At 41.3% G+C, this 26,802-nt stretch overlaps 4 protein-coding genes across 4 annotated transcripts; 2 read left to right on the top strand and 2 right to left on the bottom strand.

Annotated features, from left to right (window-relative positions):
- Window positions 1-645: 645 nt before the first annotated feature.
- Window positions 646-9,553, bottom strand: LOC139376755 (ubiquinol-cytochrome c reductase core protein 2b). Its single transcript, XM_071119653.1, has 14 exons — window positions 9,415-9,553; window positions 7,657-7,737; window positions 4,834-4,983; window positions 4,636-4,700; window positions 3,436-3,492; window positions 3,206-3,330; window positions 2,948-3,045; window positions 2,728-2,785; window positions 2,499-2,594; window positions 2,135-2,334; window positions 1,849-1,929; window positions 1,517-1,590; window positions 1,254-1,407; window positions 646-1,017 (listed from the first exon to the last, which is right to left on the bottom strand). Exons 1-14 carry the CDS (start codon window positions 9,445-9,447, stop codon window positions 934-936), a joined length of 1,356 nt encoding a protein of 451 aa, XP_070975754.1. The 5' UTR covers window positions 9,448-9,553; the 3' UTR covers window positions 646-933.
- A 173-nt stretch (window positions 9,554-9,726) lies between these two features.
- On the top strand, window positions 9,727-10,971 carry LOC139376756 (NHP2-like protein 1). Its single transcript, XM_071119654.1, has 3 exons — window positions 9,727-9,967; window positions 10,135-10,255; window positions 10,526-10,971. The coding sequence occupies exons 1-3, from the start codon at window positions 9,965-9,967 to the stop codon at window positions 10,786-10,788; spliced, it is 387 nt and encodes a 128-aa protein (XP_070975755.1). The 5' UTR covers window positions 9,727-9,964; the 3' UTR covers window positions 10,789-10,971.
- Window positions 10,972-11,795: 824 nt separating this feature from the next.
- LOC139376752 (crystallin, mu) lies at window positions 11,796-16,784 on the top strand. The gene is made up of 8 exons (XM_071119649.1): window positions 11,796-12,297; window positions 12,374-12,524; window positions 12,687-12,749; window positions 12,878-12,979; window positions 13,129-13,312; window positions 16,029-16,150; window positions 16,310-16,394; window positions 16,486-16,784. The coding sequence occupies exons 1-8, from the start codon at window positions 12,131-12,133 to the stop codon at window positions 16,548-16,550; spliced, it is 939 nt and encodes a 312-aa protein (XP_070975750.1). The 5' UTR covers window positions 11,796-12,130; the 3' UTR covers window positions 16,551-16,784.
- LOC139376753 (ras-related C3 botulinum toxin substrate 1) lies at window positions 16,693-26,166 on the bottom strand. The gene is made up of 6 exons (XM_071119650.1): window positions 25,823-26,166; window positions 23,679-23,750; window positions 23,314-23,431; window positions 20,554-20,616; window positions 18,820-18,979; window positions 16,693-18,490 (listed from the first exon to the last, which is right to left on the bottom strand). Exons 1-6 carry the CDS (start codon window positions 25,855-25,857, stop codon window positions 18,360-18,362), a joined length of 579 nt encoding a protein of 192 aa, XP_070975751.1. The 5' UTR covers window positions 25,858-26,166; the 3' UTR covers window positions 16,693-18,359.
- Window positions 26,167-26,802: the final 636 nt, after the last annotated feature.

Below are 26,802 nucleotides of genomic sequence, written 5' to 3'. Positions count from 1 at the left end.
AGAAGACAACCTCCCGCGTCATGACATTTGACATGTACTATATGATAGACGTTTTCGCGATCTAAAAGTCGTTAACCTCAATTTTTTTTCTTGTAACGATTTCGATGTATAACTGTTTTTTCAACCTCTAACAGAAGGAAGATTAATCAACGGGTCCGAATCCCATGTCATTATCAGATCCCTCTTCCTCCTCCTTTTTCTCTTCCGCAGCAGGACCAACCCCAGCTGCAAAATGATCCACCACAGCACCACCTACTGGCACGGAGGCCAATTTAGAGAGACCAGAGTTCAGGACTTCATTGAAGTCTTTTCCATTCAATTAATTGCCAACATTGCCTCTTCGGCCTCGATTCTTTTTACACTCCCCAAAATGGTATTGATGTCCTTGGAGGAAGGGCTGGTGTTACCGCCAGGACGTAGGCGGACACAACGCATTTTAAAAAAGTCAAAACAGACACGAAACGTCGGTCACGCTGATTTTTCCGTAAGGTATCCAGTCTAGTGACAGGCTTTATCGCAATGCTACGTTATCCCGGCCGAATTGCTGTATAATGGCAATTGCGCAGCTACACATGAAAACATGAAATGACCCAGGGAATCGATAGAACAGCACTCAGATGTACAAAAACAATATAACATCCAAAATGGGTGAATCTTTACATGAAGGTAGATATACTTTATTAATTAATTTATATAATCTATACAGTTCAAGAAGTGAACAAATGTGGATCTTATTTCCTTATGCACAAACAATCAAGATCAACTTAAAAACAGCAACAACTATAAATATTGAGGGTTGGTGGGACAACATTATTCCTCAGAAGAACAATGGTGAAATGGGGATAATGACTGTTTCAGTCGGTTTGTTTTGAATGGAAAGATGGGCTTTTGTTGTGCATTTTAAAATCACAGGTGAAAAAAAGTTGGAAGGGTTTAGATCTCGTCTACGAAGGGCGTCTTGACGAGGTTTCCACTTGAAGCCATGGACTTCTTGCCCGACACAAACTTATTTGCAGCCTGAGAGAAGAAAGAAAACACATCTAAGCACAAAATAAACAAACAAACAAACAAACTAGGAAACACTCAGAATATACTGTGCACGTTGAGAGTGAGCTGCAGCAAAGACGGTAATATAGAAATATATTCACTTCCACTCAAATGTTCACTTCCTGTCCAATTCACATCAATGCATGACTAAATCAAAATTCAACTTAAGTGGAAGTTAATATTCGCCTAAAACTGAATAAACGTACATTGGCAACATCAGTTGCTGAGACCGAGTCGATCTTCTGTGCGATGGCCTCGGGGGAGTGGTAGGCCCCTCTGGCCAGAGCCTGTGAACCCATGGCATCTAACAAACCCTCTGAGCTCTCCAACGACATCAGGTACTCAGCCTTTAGCTGGGTCCTAAAGGGGTAAAGAAACAGGCACAACTTAATTCCCTTCTATTTGCAATACTTTTCTCGATTATATGTACTCAAATTCTATACTGAAGTCTGTGTGCATGTTAGCTTACTTGGCGCGGGTCAGGTCAGCTTCTGAGACCCCACTTGCAACAGCCTTCACCTGGCCAATAGCTGCCTTGATCACCTGTAGAAAGGAGGACAGGGATAGGTCAGTAAATTAATCAATGGGAGGTCAAAGTTAATCTTCATTATGCTCTTTCCTCATCCTAAATGAATGATCTTACATTACATTCTATGTAAAAACTATCACTCACAGGGTTCATAGGACTACTTAGCAACTGATTCAGAAAGCTGTTGTGAAGAGTTTGAATTAAGCTTTATGAATTCTCATAAAAATTACCTTATCAGAATGCAGTGGAAATTTAAGAGACATAATACTCACATCACCAGCTGCTGCAGACTGGGAGATGGTGTAGACTCCAAACAGGCCAGAGTCAGAGTAGTTGACATTGAAAGCAGAGGCCTAAAAGGAGGGGACACCAAAGGAGAATGACATTTGTTTTGCCACTCTAATAAAACAATATGAAATTCTGCATGATAGAATACAATATCTATTCTGCACAAAACACTTCTATCAAAAGATTCCTCCACATATTGCATTCTCCTCTTGTATATAGCCCAGCTATGAAAACACAAACACAATCCAATCTGGTGATTATGCCACTCACATCGAAGGGGTCTGCAGTAGCCTTAGCAACGCCCTGGATGAGTTTGGAGGTGGAATTGGAGCCTCTCTTGATGTGTGGCCCCGCCCCCAGGACGTGCTGAAGTACAGAGAAGGCCATGACCTCATCTGTGCCCACCGCCGCCCCCTCAGACACCACTGCAGAGTGCACCAGGCTGGACCCATTCTGCACCCTCACCTCACCTAGAGAGGAAGGGAGAGAGGGAGACACAGAGAGAGAGGAGAGAGGGAGACGCAGAGAGAGAGGAGAGAGAAAGGCAGCAAGAAACGTAGAATTCAGGGAATTTTCCGTGCCAGAGGATAATGAGGTTTCATGCTTTTAGCAGATAGTGGAATAAGAGTCTTACCGCCTCGGTACTGAGCCTTTGTCCCAGCGGTGCCCATCCCACTGCGGATGTTGAGGAACTGTTCTCCTACCTGCTTCAGAACATCGTGGTCCACACCTGAACACATAGAATGCATGTAAGAATACAATAATATATATTTTTTAAATATTACCATTAACGCACAGCTACCTGGAGAAAAATAATTTGATAAAAAAATATGTTTTATTAAATATACATGTTTAACACTTACCAAGCCCAACCAGAGCCATTCTTGCACTTGTGAAATTGTTCTGGATAAAATTGTGCATCTGGAGAGGCAAACATCAGAGGGTTAATCAAAAACATAAACGTAATGCTGTACTTCGTGAAGTAGAGCATGCTGGGTTGTGCATCAGGAGAGGAAGATGAACGTCCATAGCATTAGTCCCAACTCGATGATAATGCAGGGACCAGGATGTTGAGTGTCTTACATGGTCAGCGTCGACGTGGCCAACCATGTAGTCTGGGCAGTAGAGGGAGTTGGACAGCGTGTTCTTGTAAGCAGCTCCATGTAGACCCTCAATCACACCTGAGGAAAATAACCGCAAGGCCCTTCAGACGCAGTGTGATGACAATTTGCAATCTTTTGACATTCAGCATAATGTAATCTAGAGCCGTTAACAGAAAGTACATTCAAATAAAGAAACAAACAACCACATGACTGACTGAGTGTGTATGTGTGTGCTAACCCATCTGGGGGGACTGTGCAGCCAGGGCCCTGTCCATCTTGACCCTGGAGGTGAGGTCAGACACCTCCCACGGCCTGAACTCTGGTGCTGTGGTCACATTGATCAGGTACTCCATCACTGTGTCACTGCATTAGACAACACACAGAAATGAGAATAACAATTATTTATTCACCATATATTAGATCTATGTTTGTGTACATATATGTATACGTGAGGCAAGCAACACTTACATGTGGTCTCTGAGACAGTCAACAGAGTAGATCATGTTCTCTCTGGATGACGTCACGCTGCATAGAAAATACACACACACAGATACACTACATGACCAAAAGTATATGGACACCTGCTCGTCGAACATCTCTTTCTAAAATCGTGGGCATTAATATGGAGTTGGTCCCCCCATTGCTGCTTTAACAGCCTCGTCTCTTCTGGGAAGGTGTTCTACTAGATGTTGGAACATTGCTGCGGGGACTTGCTTTCCATTCAGCCACAAGAGCATTAGTGAGGTCAGGTACTGATGTTGAGCGATGAGCTTGTGTGGCCTACCACTTCGCGGCTGAGCCGTTGTTGCTCTTAGACATTTCCACTTCACAATAACAGCACTTACAGTTGACCAGGGCAGCTCTAGCAGGGCAGAAATTTTACAAACTGACTTGTTGGAAAGGTGGCATCCTATGACGGTGCCACATTGAAAGTCACTGTGCACTTCAGTAAGACCATTCTACTGCCAATGTTTGTCTATGGAGATCGCATGGCTGTGTGCTCGATTTTATACACCTGTCAGCAACAGGTGTGGCTGAAATATCAGAATCCACTAATTTGAAGGGATGTCCACATACTTTCGTATATATCGTGTAAGTATGACATCCATGGCAGTGGTACAGCTAGTCAGAAAATATGCTAAAGAGATTCTCTGGTACTTTTGTATACTTTTTAGCCAGTAGTTGTGAAAGTAGTACTCATGAACCAAAAGTCACATACGTATGTGCACCGCGGCATTGTTCTCTCTCTCTGCTGTGTCCACAGAACAATCAGGCCCATCCTGCAACCTCATTGGATAATGCTGGGCAGGCCCCTTGCTAGCTGCCACTCAAATGCGAGGGGCTGAAGATCATTGGCTAGAACTCAAACTGCTAGGGAGCTGGCCCACTTGGGGGAAAATGGCACGGCACAGCTTCAAGAAAACAGTCACTTTCAAACTAGGGATTTCGTGGCAAATTGAGGTAAAACAGTAATTATTCTCAGATGATGATGCATGAACTACACATTGACACATCCAGCCCAAAGCTGGAGGTTTAAAAAAATACGTTGTTAGTCATCAAAGTAACGGAACATGTCTTTAATTAAGTATCCCAAACAATCTAAATCAAAGGTATGTTTAGTTCTCTTTATGTTTGTATGAGGATGTACACTAAATCACAGACACTGACCCTAGACTTCCTCCAACAGCTTCCACACCACGACAGATCCTGAAGGCTGAAGCACCTTTGGTAGTCTGGAAAAGAGCAGCAGAGATTGGGATGAACCACATCACTAGTTCCTAAGCAGTATTGAGTACATTGAACAATCACTCGAGCTCCTGGATACATCATGTTCATGGAGGGTTAATGAACCAGAACCAGGCGTACCAGGTTGGCAGCCAGACGGAGCAGGTGGGTGACCCCCTGGTTGTCCGGGGACTCATATCGACAGCCAGCTTTCACAAACACACCGATCCTGGAAGCCGGGGAGTAGTTGTCCAACGAGGCTATCACCAGACCGCTGGGCAGTTTAGTCACCTGGAGGAGAAATATCAGTTAGCATCACACCTACAGTGCCTTCAGGAAGTATTCATACCCCTTGACTTATTCCACATTTAGCTGTGTTACAGCCTGAATAATAAATACAAAAATCTCCCCCATCTACACACAACGACAAAGTGAAAACCTTTTTTTTGTGAAAAGGAAATACAGAAATATCTCATTTAAATAAGTATTCACACCCCTGAGTGTTAGAATTACCTTTGGCAGTGATTATAGCTGTGAGTATTTCTGGGTAAGTCTCTAAGAGCTTTGCAAACCTGGATTGCACATTATAATTGTTTATATTTATATTTCTTCAAGCTCTGTCATGTTGGTTATTGATCATTGTTAGACAGCCATTCAAGTCTTGCCATAGCTTTTCAAGACGATTTATGTCAAAACTGTAACTAGGCCTCTCAAGAACATTCAATGTCATCTCGGTAAGCAACTGTTTTGAACAACACACTCTCCCATTAATGTACCCAACTCCCTTTTCACTCTATAAGGAATACAGATATTGACAAATAATCTAATTAACTATGCTTGTTATTTTCTGGTGCCTCTATGAAATTGCCTCTGAGTTGTTCTATGAATTATTAATGTATGAGGTATTATTGGTGGGGTTACCCCTGTGCTGTGACTTGTGGTCATATGGTGTGTCTTGTCCTCTCTCTCCACTGATCATCTGGAAAACAGGCTACACTCTAGGCAGTCTCTTCTGCTGATGTATGTCTGGTAGCAGTACGCTCTCTATCCTGCCTATTATTGCACACAGAGTGAGTCCTTGCAAATGAAGTGGCTTCTTAAGCAAATGTTTTCTCCTGAACTGATTTAGGTGAACTGGTTTAGGTTTGCCATAACATAACATAATACTTAGACTCAAGACATTTCAACTTTTCATTTTTTATTAATTAGTAAAAATGTCTTGACATAATTCCACTTTGACATTGTGGAGTGTTATATGCAGCCCAGTGACATCTCAATTGAATCCATTTTTAATTCAGGCTGTAACAAAACAAAATGTGGAAAAAGTCCAGGGGAATGGATACTTCCTGAAGGCCCTGAACATGTGTTTTATGCAGTTACGACGTCACAAAATGTTAACAGAGCAGTGCAACACGTCTTAGCTCTAGGTTCTGTTGTAGCATGTTCACATAAAAGGCAACAAATGGGTGGAAAGCATCGCATTACAAATCTGAAATGACTTTGCTAGTTTTACTTCAACTATTACAAATATAATCAGCACAACATTTCACTGAAAGAAGAAAATAGTCTTCAATATGGTTATTGCTCTGTTACACACCCTTATAAAGAGTATGGGGGAATTCAGCCGTGAATCCATCACGATAAGTAGTATTCCCATCACAAGATAGCATGTCTGTTTTCCTAGTACATAGAGATTCTATGTGGTATAATAAAAGCAGACCAATATCTCAAAGGAAAAAAGGCCTGTGTAAATACAATGGAGTTAAGAGTAAGACAGATGACAATCTCCACCTCCTAAGTAGCTCCCTCAGACCACCACATACATGAACATCTTGGTATGAGGGCAGCCCCTGTGGAGAATTTGAGGCCTGGCAGAGGCTGGGCCCGGTTTCCCGATAGTGATGGAATTTAGGCTTCTGAGTGTTTAAACAATGCATCTTTTCTACAACATCCGGAGATAAAACTTGCGTTTCCCAAAACACTACGCCAAGAGAACAGTTGCTAAGTGCACCATTGGTACGTGTTTCCGATACTGATAGGATCGAAAAGAAAGGGAGCGCTGCTCTCGGATCAGCATTCTCCATTCAAATCTTACCGTAACATTATAATTATTCCACAATACTGACGACGAAGCAGCTCCTATATTAGTCCTACCACCTACGGCTGCATATATTGAGGCGGCTTATTCTACGGCTTGACCAATAAAAATGCTATCATTGTGCACGTTAGGCGACATATCATGTAATATATTGAGACAAATTACAGACAGTAGAGCACAAGTACCAAAACATAACCAAATTGATTGAAAATGAAATGTAGCCTGTTTCAATATGATTTAATGCAATCATCTCAGTTTTAATTTGAAGCATCTGTTTATACGTTGCTTGTTTGTATCAATTGGAAAGACATTGGACGTCGGACTAGTAACCGAAAGGTTGCAAGATCGAATCGCCGAGCTGACAAGGTATAACTCTGTCATTCTGCCCCCGAACAAGGCAGTTAACCCACTGTTCCTAGGCCGTCATTGAAAATAAGAATTTGCTTAGTTAAATAAAGGTAAAATGTCAAAAAAAAAAAAAAAAAAACATTGGCAACTTTGTATTTGTAGTGAACTTTGTTCTGAAGTTATTAGCGGTCAGAGAGACTCTGATAAACCATGTGATTCTATGTTAGGCTGAGATCTTCTGTTTCTTCTGTGCATAAAGTGACACGGGAGGGCAAAAAAGCATCTAATTAGGCACGTAGCTGTGGTCTGAGGCAGGCGTTAGATTACAAGCATTTTCAAGTGCAACGTTAATAACGATGGTTTTGGGAAACAGCTCTGAGATTTCATGATACTCCTTCAATGGTTCTAACGATGAACTGAGCCTTAAGATACGTTTGGGAAACTGGGCCTTGGTCTGTCCGGGTGGCTACAAAGAAACGTCTTTGTGAGGAGAGAGAAACATGTCAACACCCACTGACCTGCACATCCTGAGGCTGAAACTTGACATGCTCTGCAGCGACATCCAACTTACGGGCAGCCTGGGCTGAGTAAAGCCTTGTCTGTAATAGAGAAAAGATACAAGGTGACTTAATATCCTACTAGGGTTTTATGGTGGGTCTGGACTCTGGATAGAGAGAGACAATTAGATGATTGAGAATCAGAAACAGAATGATGGTTGAATGCAGACTGGACAGATGTGGATGGACCTTATGGTGGCACAGTGGTATAATAATATTCAAATGTTTCATGTTTAAGAAAAAAGGCACATTCCGTCTTTTCTGTTTCCATTCAACAGTGCAGCCCGGTCACTTGTTTGTTTTGGTTTTGGAGGACTGTGGAGGAGGATCATGGAACGTGCAAAATCAAAGAATTATTCACCATGCTGGACCATGATGAAGCTTGAGCCGGGATAAACATGGCTGTAAGGGGGAAATTAGCTACCTAGAAATTCTGTCTCCAGTTCAACTCATTCATAGACGCTAACTACCTTTAGCGCCTATTGACGATAGTATCTTCTGGCCAGGGGAATTTTGTTAAGAGAAATCCTTTTCATAAAACAAAATGTTAAATTACAGGGAAAGGTGACTTATCAATATATTCACCTGTATTTGCCCCCCAAAAATGTAATGATAATTAGCTGCAAATGTGGCTATCATAAAGAACTACAAATCCAATGATGATCTGGACGAGGCTACTGAATCGAGGCAAAGGTAAGAATCTCTGGATTAACTAATGTTAACCATTGGTGGAAAAAGTACCTTAATAGAAAATGACTTAAGTAAAAGTCACCCAGTCAATTCCTACTTGTAAAAGGGGGTATTATGTAACCCAGTTAATGTATGTGAGAGCGTGACAGCAAAGTTTACTTATGCATTAGCTAGATAGGAAAGCAAACTTGTGCGAATGTTACGGTATTCATTGATATTGGAACTTTTAAAACATCAAGTTGTAGCCAACTGAATAACGTTATGTCCTGATTCATTGAATGACACGACAGTGTGTGTCAGCTATTTGCATCATAGTGCACAGTCCAGGACACATGACCACCTGCTATGAACTACATTTGACTTTCAAGGGAGAATCACACAGAAGGCTTGATGTCAAACCAACAGCTGTTAAACCCTATAGCGACCCCCGGTGAGACTGATAAACTACGGAACGATTAGCCTCTGCATGATCCGATCTTCTGATTGGACAGACCGCGAGGGACAAATTTGACAACGCATTGACAGCGGGTAAAGAGTAGATCAAATATTCCACAAATTGTAACGTTAGCTTAATAACCACATTTTCGACCCACTATCAAACGTTTAGGCTGGGTTTATCATCATTGTGTTAACGTTCGCTTCCTCGCTAGTATGTTTACGTTAGCTACCCTAGTGTCATCACAATTTGTGGTGAAAGGGGATACCCAGTCAGTTGTACAAATTAATGCATTCAACTGAAATGTGCCTTCCGCATTTAACCCAACCCCTCTGAGGCAGAAAAGAGCGGGCGGCTGCAATAATCGACATCCACGTCTTCGGCGCCCCGGGAACAGTGGGTTAACTGCCTTGCTCAGGGGCAGAAGGACAGATTTTTACATTGTCACCTCGGGGATTTGTTCCAGCAACCTTTCAGATACTGGCCCGATTGCGATCCTCGCCAACCAAGCCCCACAATCTATAAGTGGGTATCAAAAACGTCTCCTGAATAATCAACTATTCAATTTATGAAAACGGTAAAGGAGTTCTTACCGATAACTGACTTATTCCGCGAATCCCCTTCATCTCCCCTTTAACCTTACACCAGAACGATGAAACAATATGGCTGACACGGGAATGTCGTACCCAGAATTCCTAGCGCACCAACTTCTTCTTCTGGGGTTTAAAAACGTGCACTAACAAGTGTATTTACCACCACTGTTTTTAAATGTGCTAAACAACTTTTTATCTACCCTGTAGGATTCTACAAATATTGTCCACATTTTGTGAAAATGCACAACATGCATCAATGGGAAATAACTGGTAACAAAACGAAGCAAAAAGAAGAACATGGGCGGGTCAAACAATTCACTTCCTGCCCAGTTTAGCATCCAAAGCCCCCATTCGTTCCACGCTCAGTCCTAAACACGTGTTGTTAGAGTAGCTGCGTGTTGAAGTTCCTCTAGCTTTTGAGAATCGAAACAAGCTGTTTTAGCTACATAACGATTTATTTTTGAATTTCCCAAAACCTCAATCGTAGACGTATAGTCCTCCGTGAAGCATTCGCCGAGAGGAGAAATATCAGAAATAAACGGAAGCAAGCATGGTGAGTATTTTAATGGACCGCTCCAGTTAGCATTTCTAGCTACCGTTAGCTAACTACCTGAATACCGGTAATAACGTAACTAGCTAACGTTACCTAATTGATAAGGATAACGTTATTTCGTTCTCATCTAGTCTCTACATCTTCTAACAGTTTTTGTTTGTTCTCAGACTGAAGCCGAAGTGAATCCCAAGGCCTACCCCCTGGCCGACGCCACACTTTCCAAAACCATCCTGGACCTTGTGCAGCAAGCCTCCAACTACAAACAGTTGAGGAAAGGGGCCAATGAGGGTGAGAGAATCTGACATTGATGAATACCCAATTTGATAATATATAAGTAATGTACTGGAAATATACTCCTTACTGCAAGAATCATTATACCAGCTTCTAAGACATCTGGCCCAATTGCACAGTACATGAGGTTGAGTGTGCTTGATATCTGACCACAGATTAGCTGGTTCAAATCCTGCTCAGATTACCACTTCAAACACTTATCTATGGAGTTCTAATCTATCAAAGACATATATCACTAACCCTTAACTCTTGTCTGCCCTCTTCCAGCCACCAAGACATTGAACCGTGGTATCTCTGAGTTCATTGTGATGGCTGCTGATGCTGAGCCACTGGAGATCATCCTCCACCTGCCGCTGCTTTGCGAGGACAAGAATGTCCCCTACGTGTTTGTGCGCTCTAAGCAGGCCCTGGGGCGTGCCTGTGGGGTCTCCCGCCCCGTCATCGCCACCTCAATCACCATCAAGGAGGGATCTCAGCTGAAGCCCCAGATCCAGTCTACCCAGATGGCCATTGAGAGACTGCTGGTCTGATCTGGTTGCTGCTCTGCTCTCTATAGTATTGGATAGTCTAAAGGACTATGTCAGGCAATTTAATTGTGTGTTCTCTTGGATAGTTGAATTGAATTGTCTTTGGAAGATACATTGTATTTTGTCAGGGACATACTATGTTATGTAATTTACTCTTGTTTTGTGATAATAAAACATTTCTTTTTACTAATGTGTGATATGTAATTGTGTTCAATTTTGTAAGTGCCATAAGACTATTACAGTATAAAATAATACTTTATACAAGAGAAATTAGATGAGTACTTTTGATGGAGGGTTGAACCAACTAGAAAATTATTAGTTCGTTATGAACAGGATCTGATCATTGATAAACTTATTTTTCTAGTTGGTTCATCACTCGAGTTCTCAACCAATTTATCTTGCATACAGTATTGTGTTGGATGATGAGTAATTACCACATGTCTGTTGCGGAACAGCAAGGGTAATAAAAAATATGAAGGGTCCCTCGAACTGTTAGAGTTGCGTCAATTCGAATCTGGTATCAGGATACATATGACAATGAGTCACCGATTATATACTATGTATTTTTTATTAGCTAAGCAATAAGTGGTAAATGCAATTTTCGGATATACGGGCTCTGTCCCACCTCGCAGGGCAAAACAGAGAACTGACAAGATGTATGTAAACAATATTCTGTATACTGTGATAGACAGTTCTAACCCGTCTGTTGGCCTATCACAGAGACTGGGCGTGGTTTAAACTTGCTCAGCCTATTGCAGGCGCTCAGGCGGGTCCCCGCCTCTTGGCGCTTCTGTTGATAGATGTAACTGTTGCTGCGAAGAACATCCATGCGCTCATACCGTTATCTCGCACCTGGCACCTGTTATCTAACAAAATACCGCTTGTTCTCGCAACACCCCGCTCTGAATGTGCCCCCCTCCCAACTCATTGAACACTTCCTGTCTTCATGCTTCTCTGTATTTTTCCATCATGAGAAAGTCCCATGGCCTTGAAACTGTTAACAATGTTTCAAGTCAGCTATGTTGCATAACACATACATACATCCACACAAGCTAACAGCAGATAATATTCAATCATATATATGGTAATGGGCTATAGTGCATAACACAGAAACCTCATAGAACTACCTTGGCAGAATCAATATGTGCCCATTTGATCTTCTTGTAGGGCGTTTTTAGAACATATCCTAGCGTTCACGCAACCGTTTGGTGTCTTGAACGCAGCGTCTGAGCTGGAATAATTTACCCAATACCGAGGTCACATTTCAACCAAGTTGAACTTTTGGACTCGCATCACTGATCATAAACTGTCTGTACGCTTGAGTTGAGCAAAAGCTTTAGCCACCATGGCTGAGCCACCCGTTCTTATACGACAAGATGAGGTTGAAGGTTTGTTGCATTATAAAGATTTGATCCCGCGACTTGAAGTTGCACTGGGGAAGTTTTCCAAACTGGACAGCGCAGAAGTGATCCAGCCCGTTCGTACTACGGTCCCGTTACAAAAATACAATGGGTATGTTTATTCATTCCCCTATTTATCATTGGTCGGTAATTTAGTAACAATACTGTTCCAAAAATGTTCCGGACAGATTTCTGGGGCTGATGCCTGCGTATTTGGTGCATGAAGACATCCTGTGCACAAAATTGGTGTGCTTCTACAAGAGGGAGAGTGGGTCAACTCTGCCATCAACTCAAGCCACAGTGTTGCTGTTTGATCCTGAGTATGGGAATGTCAAAGCTGTGAGTATGCCTATGATCATTGAACAGTGGCCATTAGATGTTATTTATCATTTGTGATTAGCAATACAAGTAAAGTTAAATACTTCAAGGATTTAGCACAGCTGGTTATAATAGAGGTCAATTCAGTAATAACATCTGTCTCAGTGTGGTTGACATCTGCAGATCATGGATGGGGAGGTCATCACAGCCAAAAGGACAGCAGCAGTGTCTGCTATTTCTGCCAAAGTAAGGCCCTCTCTTTGTGGCCTAGGCGGGCATGCATACTCTCTTTATTGGTGATTCCTCACTACCTGTCAATAACATTATGCTGTTCTAACTTTGGAATGTTTGGAACCCCCCTTGGAACTGTCCAGCTGTTGATGCCAGCCAAGTCGGAGGTGTTGACCATACTGGGAGCTGGCCATCAGGCCCTCAGCCACTACAACGTCTTCACAGAAACCTTCTCCATTAAAGAGGTACCAGAGTGATTCCGTGTTTCTGAATGGGTGATTAGAGCTGGTGTGTTGTGGCTATATCCTCCAGACATAAAACTGGGTTCTGGTTAGAAATATCTTGTGGGTCATGAGAAAATATGAAAGACCATTGAGGGATCACGTCATTACAGGTCCGCGTGTGGAGCAGGAGGAAAGAGACGGCGGAGAGGTTTGCCCAGTCCACCCAGGGTCACGTTACAGTATGGGAGTCAGTGGAGGAGGCAGTGAACGGTGCAGACGTCATAGTCACTGTGACTGGGGCCAGTGAACCAGTGCTCTTTGGTCAGTGGGTCAAGCCAGGTGCCCATGTAGCAGGTGAGGAAACTGAAGATGATAGTGCCATGCCTTAAGACTTTGATGTGTGAAGATAACATACTGTATATTTAATTTTTTATTTAACATTTATTTAACCAGGAAAAGCCCATTGAGACCCAGAGTCTCTTTTTCAAGGGAGGCCTGGCCAAAAAGGCAGCAACAATCAAAACATTTCAGAATTAAAACATACAACAACATGATCCAGCCTAAAAAAAGCATTTACACTCCTCCGTAACAGTCTCCCATCATTATTTTAAATGAATTCAGTGGCACTAACATATCTAGATGAAGCATGGGTTATAGACTATTCCATGCCTCTGGTGCATAAGAAGAGAAGGCAGTCTTGCCTAATACTGTGAATGTCCTGGGGACCTTAAGTAGCAACCACCTAGCAGACCGGGTATGGTAACTGCTAGTGGTGAAGGAGACCACACTACAGAGGTAAAGAGGGAGTTTACCCAAAACGGCTTTGTAGGTGAACACATACAAATGTATCTTTCTGCACATATAAAGTAAAGTGTACCAACCTACCATTTGGTACAATGTGCAATGGTGGGTGAGTGACTTGGCATTTGTAATAAAGTGCAAGGATGCATGATAAACAGAGTCCAGTCTCTGTAAGACGGAGGAGGCTGCATGCATATACAACAAGTCACCATAATCAATTACAGAGAGAAAAGTGGCCTGAACAAGCTTCTTTCTAGCCATAAGCGGGAAGCAAGCCTTATTACGAAAATAAAAACCCAATTTCAAAATAAGCTTTGTCACAATATTATCCACATGAACTTTGAAGGACAACTTGTCATCCAACTAAATACCATGGTATTTGTAGGATGACACCTTTTCAATGGATAAGCCACCAGATGTGACAATGCTAACGTTCTCTGGCAGAGTTCTAGCTCTGGTAAAGGTCATGAATTGAATTTTCTTTCAAGACCAGTTTGAGGCCATAAAGGCAGGCCTGCAGTGACTGAAAAGCAGTCTGGAGCTCTTCAACAGCCTTAACCAGAGAAGGAGCACATGAATATATGACTGTATCATCTGCATATAGATGTAACTTTGCTGGTTGCATCCCATTTCCCAAATCATTAATAAACATTGAGAACAACACAGGAAATAAAATGGAACCCTGGGGCACACCTCTATTAATCTCAAGAATGCCAGCCTTGTGATTGTCAGTTATACACGTTGTGTTCTGTCAGAAAGATAGTTCCTAAACCTATTTACTGCCCCTTCACTGAGACCAGTGTTTATGAGTCTAGCTAGCAACAATTCATGGTCAACTGAATCAAAGGCCTTTGATAAATCCACAAGCAGAGCAGCACAATGTTGCTTTTTATCAAGTGCATTTATTATGTAATTTGCCACAGCCATAGCTGCAGTTGTGGTGCTGTGCCCCGATCTAAAGCCAGACTGAACCCCGCTCAGTATGTTCTTTTCAATTAAGATGCTTTTTAACTGTGAGTTCACTAGGGATTCATAGACTTTGGCCATGATAGGGAGTTTGGAGATAGGACGATTGTTATTGGCATCTGAGGGATCTCCACTCTTTAGCAGTGGGGGACATAAGCCGCTTTTCAAATGCTGGTATGGAATTGGTCAAGTTGAACATGTGAGCCACAGGTTCAGTAATAATACCAGCTACTATCTTTAAGAGGTAGGGGTCAAGGTTGTCTGAACCTGCAGACTTTTTAGTGTCTATTGCCTCTAGTGTTTTATAGACCTCAGTATAAGAAACAGGCTCAACGTTAAAATGGTTCACGTGAGGGCCTATATCATAGTTTACTGTAACAGAGCTTACATTAGAGGCCTGGGCCCCACCATTATCAAACACTGAACCAGCAGATATGAAGTGCTTGTTAAAAAACCCTACAATATCGGCTTTATCTTTCACTTCATTAGAATCCATCATTAAATGGGCAGGAAGGCCAGAGGATACATTAGAACCTGATACTGATTTGATTAGCTTCCAGAACTTGGTAGGGTTGTTTAGGTTCTCTGTGACTGCATTTAGATAGTAATCTGATTTGGACTTCCTGATCAATCCTGTGCATTTGTTTCTTTGTGCTCTGAAGGAGGCCCAGTCAACAGGAGCATTTGTATGTCTAGCTTGAGCCCAAAAGACATTTCTCTTTCTAATAAATTCTGCCAAGTTATCTGAAAACCAGGGATTGTCCCTTCCACTGATTCTAAATTTCTTCACAGGGGCATGTTTATCGCAAATCGACACAAATTTCATATACAAATAGTCCCAGGCAGTGTCAACATCGGGAATCAGACTTACTCTGTCAATATTATGGTACAGATCATGTAAGAACGCTTGCTCATCAAACTGTCTAAAATGTCTTTTAAAAATATAATGGGATTTGGCTTTGGTCATTTTTGTATTTCTAACACAAGCAATTGCACAGTGATCACAGACATTGCAGAATATCCCAGTTGATGTGTACTTGTGAGGGGTATTCGTTAGAATAATGTCCAATAGCGTTGATTTGTTAGGTGCTCTGGGATTCGGTCTTGTCGGCGCATTAATTAGAGCGAGATTCAGAGTTATTTAAAAGAGTCCGATACAGATGTATGCACGCCCCAGTTCAAATCTCCTAAAATAATGAATTGAGTCATGTCGCTTGTGCTGGACATCAGAAAGACAGGACATCTCTCTTTGTTCTTAATGTAATGTATCATTGTTGTGTGTGTGTGTGTGTGCGCGCATCAGCTGTGGGAGCCTGCAGGCCAGACTGGAGGGAGCTGGATGATGTGTTGATGAGGCAGGCTGAGGTGTATGTAGACAGCAGAGAGGGAGCTGTGGCAGAGTCAGGTGACATCATCCTGTCTGGGGTATGTTGTGAGACTATTAGTACTCTGTATATGGGTTTCTTCTGGCTGTGCCTACTGAATGCAATCTTGGTTTATGGAAGTTATACAAGTGGGTAATCCCAATTAAAGGATAAACATGTTTAACATGATTTGGTGTGCTAATGAATACTTAATCTCCAGGCCAAAGTGTTTGCAGAGCTTGGAGAGGTTCTCAATGGAACAAGACCTGCCCTTAGAGAGAAGACCACTGTGTTCAAATCCCTTGGTAGATTGTCTTTATCCTCTATTCAAATCCTGTAACATGTTCCTTCATTGTACTTTTTCCATAGTTTTATTGACCCTGTTTGTATACACAGGAATGGGGATTCAAGATGCAGTCTCTGCCAAGCTTGTGTTTGAACAGTGGAAGAACAAACACTGAAGACCTGAGGATAATGGGATGGCCATGGATGTGATCACTTACATTCCCACCAGTTCTATATTAAAGGGAGTTGGTGGAAAGATAGTGGGAGTTACTGTGTTATTCCTACATCTGCACAACAGAAAGTAAAAAATGACAGGCAGAGATTTTAAATGAATTTATTGGCTTTAAAAAAAAAATCAGCAGATTAAAACTACTATTGTCAAAATAAAACCACATTTAGCCAAAGAAAAATCAGGTATAATTTCTTTCATTGTGCTGTTAACAGCTCAGAACAGCCTCACTCAGTTCAAATTAAAAAGAGTACTTTGAAAATTCACTGGTAGGTGAACTACTGTATATTTTAAATACAGCAATTAGAAGCTACAATAAGACAAAGACAACATGGTCAGTTACAACTTCTGAATTATTTTAAATTGCTCAGTTTTTAGTGATACAGTAATAGGTTAGCCTGGATGTAGTCCCTGTTCAGCTATTACATTCCTGCCATTGGCCAAATGAAAGGAGTGGCAAGGAGTGGAATGTTAGCTAGAAAGACTGGTACCCAGACTAGTAATAGGCAGCTCTGATGACAAAACACCAAGGTAATGTTTACATAGCATCATGATGTTAGTGATGATAAAGCTTAATGTTAAAATGAGTTCACAACTATGTTGTTTCGAGTAGCAAACAAAGTCCAGATTCTTCACACAAGAACTAGACCTTCTGTAAAGGACTGGATAGATGGCATCTGCTGACAGAATACGTTCTTAAAGGGAATGAGGTTGAATTCTACCTTATAACAAAGAAGGCCTATAACAAAAAGGTTGGCACACGCAGGTGTTTGGAGTGTACATCTGGCAGACTACACAGTACAGTTCCATTACTGACAATACTCGTACAATGGATGTATTTTGTGTTTATGTACAGAAAACACAGTTTGTGAAACCGTTGTTTAATCCAACAAGAGGGATCCATCTAAATTGGTCTGATAAAGAACCATTCTCCATCCACTCTCTAACAGGTTCTCCTATTCACCTGTTCAGGTGCATCTGTATAGACACCTGTAGAATGTAAAATACTATTTTATCAGATCAAGGGGCAAGTACTGTAAGTTGATATTTAGATTGATCTAATAAGCATTTAATCCACCTAGGTATAAAGTGATCGCTATTATCCATTATTGACAGTTATTTTGACGATGTATTGGATGGATAGATAAAATCTACCTGACGAGAAACAATTGATCTAAATTTACTTGATCTACATAGAGTATGATTATAGAACATAGAAGACACTACAACACTTTTTTTTTGTTTTTTTAAGAGTTTACTTCAATTTCTCTTGAACCATTTAAAGGATATTTTAAGATTTTGCTAATTATGGTCGCACATATGGTACAAAAGAAAAAAACAAGAAGAAATCATTACATTTAGTGTACATGGTGCTACAAGAAAGTGATGACCGTTATACGTGGTAGGAATTTTGGCAACACCTCAATTCTACACAATTGAAGTCTGTAAACAAACAATATGGACTCGAGAAGAGTGGAAAGAGACTGAAATTGAAAAGAGCAATTAGTATCTTCCAAGAACATGAAAAAAAAAGTTCTTTTTAGAAGGCAGCAGGAATTTCACAAAGCTCTAATTCTAGGATTTGTATAATAAAAATCATATTTAAGTACTATGTACTAATTACAATCCGAGAGAGAAAAAAATGACATCTGTAGAATCTTCCCTCTTAAGACACTCCCCCACCCTCTTCTTCCTCCCCCCAACCAATAGGTGAGCTCAGACTGCAGTGTGACTTCCTACTTCCTGTCTGCGGCGTTTAGAGTAGTGAACACTTTCTCTTCCTCTTCTTGACGGGCGGGGGACACAAGACCGCCCGGATGGCTTCGTCAAACACTGTCTTAAGGCCACGCTGTGTCAAGGCTGAGCATTCCAGGTACTTTACTGCTCCTGTAGAGGGGAGACAGGCCGGCATTCAACGTCACAGCAAACAGGGATTTCATTCATTCAAATCCTGAATTGAATAATAGCTAAGACTACCCCATCCGGTTGCAAATGAAGCTATGGAGAAACTCCATTGACCTTGCTGTGTTGTCCAGTAAAAAGTTCGCTCTACGTCCGGGATACCGGGCCCTCAAGTATTACTAAGAAGTAAGCCTTGTCCGAGCCAGAACAGCTCATATCTGTTATTTGTTATCTGATGTTTTTGTAGCGTGATGCAGCTTGATGTACAAGTACACCCCCTGGACAGGACACTAAAGTACTATTAGCATACTAACCAATCTCTTTTGCCATGGCCAGACCCTGGGGGTAGGTAATGGGGGTGAGTTTCTTCTCCTTCAGCTTCTCGATGGTGTCCTTGTCATCTCTCAGATCCAGCTTGGTGCCCACCAGGATGATTGGGGTGTTGGGGCAGTGGTGTCTCACCTCTGGGTACCACTATGGAGGACAGGGCCAAGACAGTCAGGATAGGATCAGGATGTTACTGTAGACTAGAGGCCTATCTATCAAGTACATCAGTTGTTTTGAGAATGTGGATAAAATCCACCCTGTCAAGCAATGACCATGTTGATAACTTAATACTTAAGTTAATACAGCTCCAGGCATTTTATGCTTTTCTTAACTCCTGTTCTGAGCATCTGAGATGTAATGCAATCTGACACACGTCAAATCAGTTTTCTTGATCTTCTGATCTTGTGTGAAGATAATGTTCTATACACTGATCTTTACAGGAAGCCTGCTGATCGTAACAGTTTGTTGAGGGCTGATAGTTGTCACCCACTTCCCTTGAAAAACAGTTTGCCCTACAGCCAATTCTATCGAATCAAAAGAATTTGCAAAAAACAATCCGATTTCGACAGAAATATGGCTGAGACGCAAAGAAAGTTCAAGGAGAGGGGCTACAAGAATGATCAGATTAATATTGCCTTTGAGAAAATTCAAAACAAAACCTTTTTCAAGGTCAGTCTCGCAAAAAGACACATTCTTGTGTTCTAACTACCCGCTATTCAAAGTGCCCTGAACAAATTGAGGGATTGTTCACAAACATTGGCACATCCTAAAATCCGATGGTAGTCTCGGTAATGTGTTTTCGGACCTTCCCTTGGTCGTATTCTCGCGGGGCAGAAATCTCAGAGACCAATTGATACACTGATTTACCACTCCAAGATATTCCTGAACAACGTCTATTTGCGCCCCTACTGGATGGAAATTACAAATGTAATGGCTGTGCTCAATGTAATGGCACTTATAAATGTAGATCCTTCAAACACCCACAAACAGAGAAATCGATCCCAATAAAAGGTGTTATTACGTGCTCCACTAAGGCAGTTATTTATCTTATAACTTGTCCTTCTGGTAAAAATGATGTGGGTAAAACAAAGCGCGAATTAAAAGTACGTATCGCAGAGCATCGTAGCACCATTAGGTGTAAAAACTTTACTTATCCAGTTGCGGCCCACTTCTTGGAGGCAGGCCACTCGATTTCGTCTCTGCGTTATATTGGCATCGAACATGTCACCCTCCCTAGGAGAGGGGGTGACCTTGATAATTTATTGTTAAAACGAGAGGCTGCCTCGATCTTTAACTTAAAGACCCTTGCGCCCTTCGGTCTCAACGTAGACTTTGATCTGAAGCCATTCTTGTGATTATTGTGACTTTGCCATTGTAATTGTTTGTAAGCTTGTGTAGTCAAATTCATCTATGATCGTATGCTATCCATTTGTTGTTTGTATGCTGTTCTTTGTATGACATTTTTATATTTGAGAATTAACCAATGATATTAGGCCACTCTTGGCCATGATTACAGACACCTGTGTCTTTTGACACTATATAAACGAGTCATCCCGCAGTGTTTGTGATTATACCCTGATGAAGACAGCTTTGTTGTCGAAACGTCGGTAATTACATTTTTGCATCTGAGCTCCTAGAGTGTGCGGCTCTCTTTTATTTTCAAGATGAGTTTTTCTGTTAACTTAATACTTAACAGAAACAAAGCGGAGACTATGACTCACCTTGGCACGGACGTTTTCAAAGGAGGCAGGACTCACGAGAGAGAAACAGATCAAAAACACATCCTGTTGGGGAGGAAACAACCAGCATTATTTATTTGGTCATACGAGTACAGCATTACAAGATCAAACACGAAAAATTGACACTTACAATTTATGGAGATTAATGTTTTGTAGCTATGAATGGTACAACAAAAACATACATGACACAGACAACAGAGTTCATGAACATCCTCAATTCACTGCGATACAACTTTACTGTTATCTAGGAGGACAAAGTTTCCCTGAACACTCAATTGCCGGGAGGAGTCAGAGCCCAGAATGTGGGGCAAACAGAGCACTCTTTCACTTCCTTAATGTCTGCTCCAGACATTGTTTCAGTACTGTGGAAAGCAGGCTGTACTCTCCTCCTCATACAGACCTCTGAGTCATAAGAAACGCTCAATACGCCTTTCCCTAACGCCCTGATTATCTTGTTATATTATTCACAATGTTGTAGGGATTGATTCTTTATGCAGAGCTGACAGCAATTTTAAAACAACTTCTTCTGTGCTCACCTATTATGATAATCCATATGCGCGCCACTAGAAATCCCCGCATTAGCATGTTTCTGTTAGCCAATACATCCTGACAAAATACACCATATTACTGACCTGCTAATGTGCCTGGACCTTGTAGGCTAAACTGCAGAGAAAAGACCCATAACCGATCCAAATGATTGCCCAATAAGGCAGGCTAGATGCAGTTATTTTTCTAAATGAATATGCATGAAAAACGCCAGGCTTTTGAGCGATTATTGAAATAACAATGGCAATTCACAGCAGTTTGCAGTCTAGAGTTTTATACTCACTTGAAAACAAGAAAATTATTAATTACATTGTTGTAGCCTAGGTTGGATACATTTCTGGTCCCTAAAAAAAACAGAATCCATAGAGTAGCTTTTCGAGCTGCGTGCCCGGGGACTGGGAGCTCAGCCTCGGGGCCGCACAGTGTAGGCTACCTATGATTTCCATTTCTTAGAACTGTGTTTTCTTTCACTGTGTAAATTGACTGGATATATTCACTGCAGTATGAAGCCTAACATTGAGCTGATGAATTAAGGGCTTCTAACTTAGGCTATTAGTAAAGAAAATGGTCTATTGGAAGAGAGATGCACACTTGCTCGCTGAATGTAAAATAAGCTACAGCATTAAGAACACACAGGGAGTGGGAAAGGAGAAGCCCATATTTTCCTTGTAGGCCCATCTTAACACCGATAGGCTACATCCTGCCAAAATACACCATATGAGTCGCCTGCTAATGTACCTTTCTAGCCATTCTAAATTGTCGAGAATGTACCCCAACTGATCCAAATGGTTGCATAATCAGGCATAGGCTGTATGCAGTTATTTCGGCATGAAACAAAACAGGACGTTTGAGCGTTTATTCAAACTAGCCTATTTCACTGTAGTTTACAGCCTTATAGACAATTGTGTACTGACTTGGTAACAAAAATGAATTCCTCATTGCACTGTTGTAGCACAGGTAGAATAATTGTCTTGTCTAAAAATGTAGCCCTAATCAATAGTGGAGCTTTGCATTCGCGGGGAACAGAGCGTAGCCTGGAGGAACCCACAGATCTGACATTTCATAATCTGTTAACTTATTTTTCTTGCACTTTGACTGGTTATTATTTAGCCTACAGCCCTAATATTTAGCTAATGAATAGCCTAATATCTAGCTTCTTACTTCAGCTACACATCAGACATCACTAGCCTGTCTTTTCCAGCTGTTTAGGCTATAGACTACGCAAGCTTCTCCATGATAGCCATTCCTCTTCCAGGGAAAAAAGCTCTAGAATATTTATCTTGATATTTTTTTTATACTGGGCTTAACAGCCTATAACATTCAATTGCTGAATGTAAAACAGGCCTACAGTTGAGGCGAGAAAGCGCGTTGGGGTTATCACATTCGGCCGGTTATGATAACATTGTTACACTGACGCATGCAAATAGTTGCATAGGACAGACAGATGAGCACAGTGAAAAAGACAACCGAAAGGAATTGACAACCATTAGAAAATCATAAATCACTTGCAAACTACTTGAGGAACATGCCAATGACATACTGTAAAAAATATGCAGGCTCAACAGCGTTTGTTGATGAATTGCTACATTTAAAATATGAGTTACTATATTATTTTTTATTAGGCCTACATGTACATTGAAGTATTATTTGCAGTTGTCACCATGACAACGAACACACCCTGAAATTACTGAATGGTCGAGTTACCATTTTTTAATAGGCAGCACGATGCGTTGATCAGTTGATTGACATCTGTAGGACTGTAGAACGATAAACCTTCCCCTAGTGTGGATGCTCACCAAGGTTTTATAGTTATGTAGCCTATAGTTTATCGTTATTGGCTTTGTGGATGGCCCTTAACTCTGACACAACTAACGTTATCACAACAGTACAACTAGTAGGTCTAGCTAACGTTAGCGAACTTGAAGGAAATAAATACAAAATTAAACTTGTTTACTTTACTTTTATGCTCTATAAATTGACTCCAAATAATTTACCGCACCAAGTTTGCAACCGGCGAACTGGCACACTGCAGTAAGGAAGTAAAGCGAAAGTCACATCACTTCCGTTGTTTGGCTGTACCCATAGAAACATCTGAAAATTTGTTTGATACTTTGAGACGCAGTAAAGTCGCTTGACTGTCTTCATTGCTGACACTAGTGACCTAGAGGACACAGTACATTTATCCTGTTGTTTTACCGTCTGTGGATAGGACAGTGGTCTGAGTCTGTCGTAGTCTTCCTGTCCTGCTGTATCCCATAGACCCAGATTCACTGGTTTCCCATCTACCATCACATTGGCAGAGTAGTTGTCAAAGCTAGAGAGAGATACACCACATTGACATCAATGGATGTGATCAGCACACCACCAAGAAATAAAGGCAACGAGTTAATTTCAATGATTCGACAGGCCAAATATAGAATTTCCTGATCATCAGGAGAAAAACCCCCACATCTGACTATAAAATATAACAGTTCTGAATGTTAATGTTGGCATTCTATGTTTCTCGTGTGGGGCACATGCTACGATGAGGGAGTGGGGGGATAGAGTGAGAGTGTACTTACACTGTGGGGATGTATTCCCCGGGGAACGCGTTGGTGGTGTAGCTGATGAGCAGGCATGTTTTACCCACAGCTCTGGAGGAGAGAAGCATAAAGAGATGGAGGAATGAAGAGGAGAAATAAGCCACCTGGCTTCAGTTTTGTTTTTGTCAATTTCAAAACTGAAAGGAGAACTTGAATGGGGTGTAACTGGCAAACTTAAGACAATGAGTTCAACTGAAAAATGTCTGCAGAATGACACATTTGAGTCCCAATCACAATGTCCTAAATAAGATTGGGTGGTGTAGCTCAATAAGAACATGCAGCAGACATTTAGGTTGGGTTGCACCATCATGGATACTCTTAAACCTTGATTTAACCCAGTTTATCTATAAATCTTGTTGCACCAAACTTGAAACCTAGTTTTAAATTACTCCCTATTTCCCCAAAATGTTGTGTTATCCAATTGGCTGTTACAGTCTGGTCTCGTCACTAAAACTCCCGTATGGACTCGGGATAGGCGAAGGCAGAGAGCCACGCGTCCTCCGAAACAACCCAACAAAGCCGCACTGCTTCTTGACACAATGCCCACTTAACCCGGAAGTCAGCCGCACCAGTGTGTCGAGGGAAACAGTAACACCTGGCGACCGTGTCAGCGTGCCCGGCCTGCCACAGTAGCCGCTAGTGCGCAATGGGACAAGGACATCCCTGGTGGACAAACCCTCCCCTAACCTGGACGACACTGGGCCAATTGTGCGCCGCCCCATGGGTCTCCGGGTCGCGGCCGGCTGGCAAAAGAACATGGACTCGAACCCAGAATCTCTAATGGCACAGCTAGCACTGCGATGCAGTGCCTTAGACCACTGCGCCACTCAGTAGGCTTAAATTAATCCTAGTTAAATGTAATCCTTTTATAAACAAAAATCAAATGTAATCATGTTGCTCCACTGTTTTAAAGTCAAATGTAAAAGTAGGTTAGGGATTAAATCTAAACTGCCACTGGAGGATGTTTAAGTTTATCATGTCAGTGTATGTGCTGTGTTTTCAGAGCGATTACCAATTTCAGCCCCTGCGGCTTATGTTTGTAAAACTCAACTAGCCAGGTAACATTAACTAATTTCACAAATTTCAAAAAGCTCGAAAACTCACTTTGCTAGCTATCTAGCAAACTAGCAATGACCAGTGCTGGTTTGTTTCCATATGAATAAAATTAGAACATATTGCTATGTTGAATGTATTATGACACGTGTCACTAATCATAGTATAGTTATTTAATTAAGTGATAACGCCCAAGAAGCCGGTGTTTGGAGGATATATTGGCAAACCGTGCAAATGACAGATGTACAACTCACATATCTACTACGTACATTTGGTCAGGTCTCCCAAAAAGTTAGTTGCAGTATGTAACCTCTTGGGCGATCTGACCAAATGTACATAGATGTGAGTTATAGATGTCATTCTCATTGTAAGCAAGTCTAAAAATATGTTCTGTGTGCACTATTTGTATGCTGCCCATTCTTAAATGACATTTGTCTTTCACTTTGTTTTGTTCACCAGCTTCAACCAGCTGAAAATACAGAATTTCTGGTTATGTAAAATATATATTCACAGCTGTTAATATGGTACAATGATTCTCTACACTACACTTGCTTGTTTTGTCACAAACTGAAATTAGGCAAAGTTGCTAGCTATAAACCTAGATATACAAAATCTAAATGAGGTCTAATCTAAGATTCATTTAAACCATGTTTGGGCAACCCACCCTAAAGGATTGCTAGCTTGCTAAGCACAATTTAATAGCTAAGGTGGGTGCGTATTGATACGGATGTGTGAATTGGAAATGTGTTTTTTTGCATATCCCTGTCTGAGAAAATAGTGCATATAGCTGCGTAACCATAAACAGCAAACGAGAATGCTGAACAGTTAGCAGTAGGTAGCAATTACGCTAGCTAAGCTAAATTACAACATGCCACAAGTTTACAGACAAATGTGTCGTTAGCAAGCTGGAAACAGTGACAACAGTTGTCACCAGTTAGCTAGCAAAGTACCAAGCAAACTAAGGGCTACTAGAAACAATTTTGATATTATAATTTATATTCTACATCATAACTTATATTGTAAGACATTTTATAAACATAGCTAACTAGACAAATGTAGGTTAAACTTACCCGTCCCCCACTACAACACACTTGATGGCCTGCATCTGACGCCTCTCTCAGCTAGCTAGATAAAATTTGAGCTGATCGGTTAGCTGGTAAACCACTCGTTAGTTGCCCCAACGGGGAAAAACAAGGTTTGAAGCCTCGATTAGAGGGCCCAAGTTACAAAAGTTTGGAAATTAGTATAATTCCTTCAAATCAGTGTCCTCAACAATAACTTGGTGGAATTCTAAACTTGTAAAACAAGCAGCCACCACCCAGAAAATCTCTGGTGCTAAACTTGAAAAAACGCCCTCAGACAACGGAAGCTGTAACTCCCATTCCATGCAAGTCATTTCCGTTTACTGTAGATTGGATAGAGGAATTTTCAAAGGACTGTCAAGAGACGCCACCTAGCGGTACATTTAATATTTCTACAGCCACCTTTAGGTCCTTAACGTTAGAGGGCAGTATTTCCTCATCATTTAATATTGTAAAGATTTCAGGGAGGCAGGCATGAGACGAGACAGTCAAGACAAGTCCAGATGCAATACCTTGGGTGTTATGATTACATCACTCCGGAACTTTGTCATAGTTGTCCTGTGTTTTATCCTAAGAAAAAGGATGTGTTTATCCACATTTATATAGATGAAAATTTGCATCTTATCTAAATGAACAGATTAAAAGGGAGTTTATCCCCTGCTGACTGTGGATCCATGTTGTAAGACATCTGAGTAAGACAGTATAAAACCAGTTAAGCTGTAATTTTGAGCTCTCTCTCTCTCCCGCCCCTGTCCCCCCCACCCCCCACCCCTCCCCCATTATCCCCTTCTCAACAAAACTATTAAAGTGGCTTGAGTTCATCTTTAATTAATCAGTGTCTTCATGGTAACTCAAACCCTGTCTCCCCATGCCCATGTACACTGAACAAAAAACAAAAATATAAAGGCAATATGCAACAATTTGAAAGATTCTACTGAGTTATCAGTCAATTGAAATAAATTCATTAG

This window comes from Oncorhynchus clarkii, chromosome 20 (assembly GCF_045791955.1).
Source record: "Oncorhynchus clarkii lewisi isolate Uvic-CL-2024 chromosome 20, UVic_Ocla_1.0, whole genome shotgun sequence".
In the NCBI taxonomy this organism is placed as follows: domain Eukaryota; kingdom Metazoa; phylum Chordata; class Actinopteri; order Salmoniformes; family Salmonidae; genus Oncorhynchus; species Oncorhynchus clarkii.
The sequence above is the reverse complement of the archived record's forward strand: the minus strand, read 5'-3'. Positions and strand labels throughout refer to the sequence as shown.

Bases quoted from the DNA above. Each gene is read 5' to 3' on its own strand.
- LOC139376755 (XM_071119653.1), bottom strand. From the start codon at position 9,447: ATGAAGGGGATTCGCGGAATAAGTCAGTTATCG. The intron at 2,595-2,727 runs GTAAGTGTTAAA...CTATGTGTTCAG, and splicing joins AATGGCTCTGGTTGGGCTTG to GTGTGGACCACGATGTTCTG. The intron at 1,408-1,516 runs GTAAGCTAACAT...TTACCCCTTTAG, and splicing joins GCTGACCTGACCCGCGCCAA to GACCCAGCTAAAGGCTGAGT.
- LOC139376756 (XM_071119654.1), top strand. The intron at 10,256-10,525 runs GTGAGAGAATCT...GCCCTCTTCCAG, and splicing joins GAGGAAAGGGGCCAATGAGG to CCACCAAGACATTGAACCGT.
- LOC139376752 (XM_071119649.1), top strand. From the start codon at position 12,131: ATGGCTGAGCCACCCGTTCTTATACGACAAGATGAGGTTGAAGGTTTG. The intron at 16,151-16,309 runs GTATGTTGTGAG...CTTAATCTCCAG, and splicing joins GTGACATCATCCTGTCTGGG to GCCAAAGTGTTTGCAGAGCT. The intron at 16,395-16,485 runs GTAGATTGTCTT...TTGTATACACAG, and splicing joins CACTGTGTTCAAATCCCTTG to GAATGGGGATTCAAGATGCA.
- LOC139376753 (XM_071119650.1), bottom strand. From the start codon at position 25,857: ATGCAGGCCATCAAGTGTGTTGTAGTGGGGGACGG. The intron at 23,432-23,678 runs GTAAGTACACTC...ATCTCTCTCTAG, and splicing joins GGGGAATACATCCCCACAGT to CTTTGACAACTACTCTGCCA. The intron at 20,617-23,313 runs GTAAAACAACAG...CCTCCCCAACAG, and splicing joins CACTGTCCTATCCACAGACG to GATGTGTTTTTGATCTGTTT.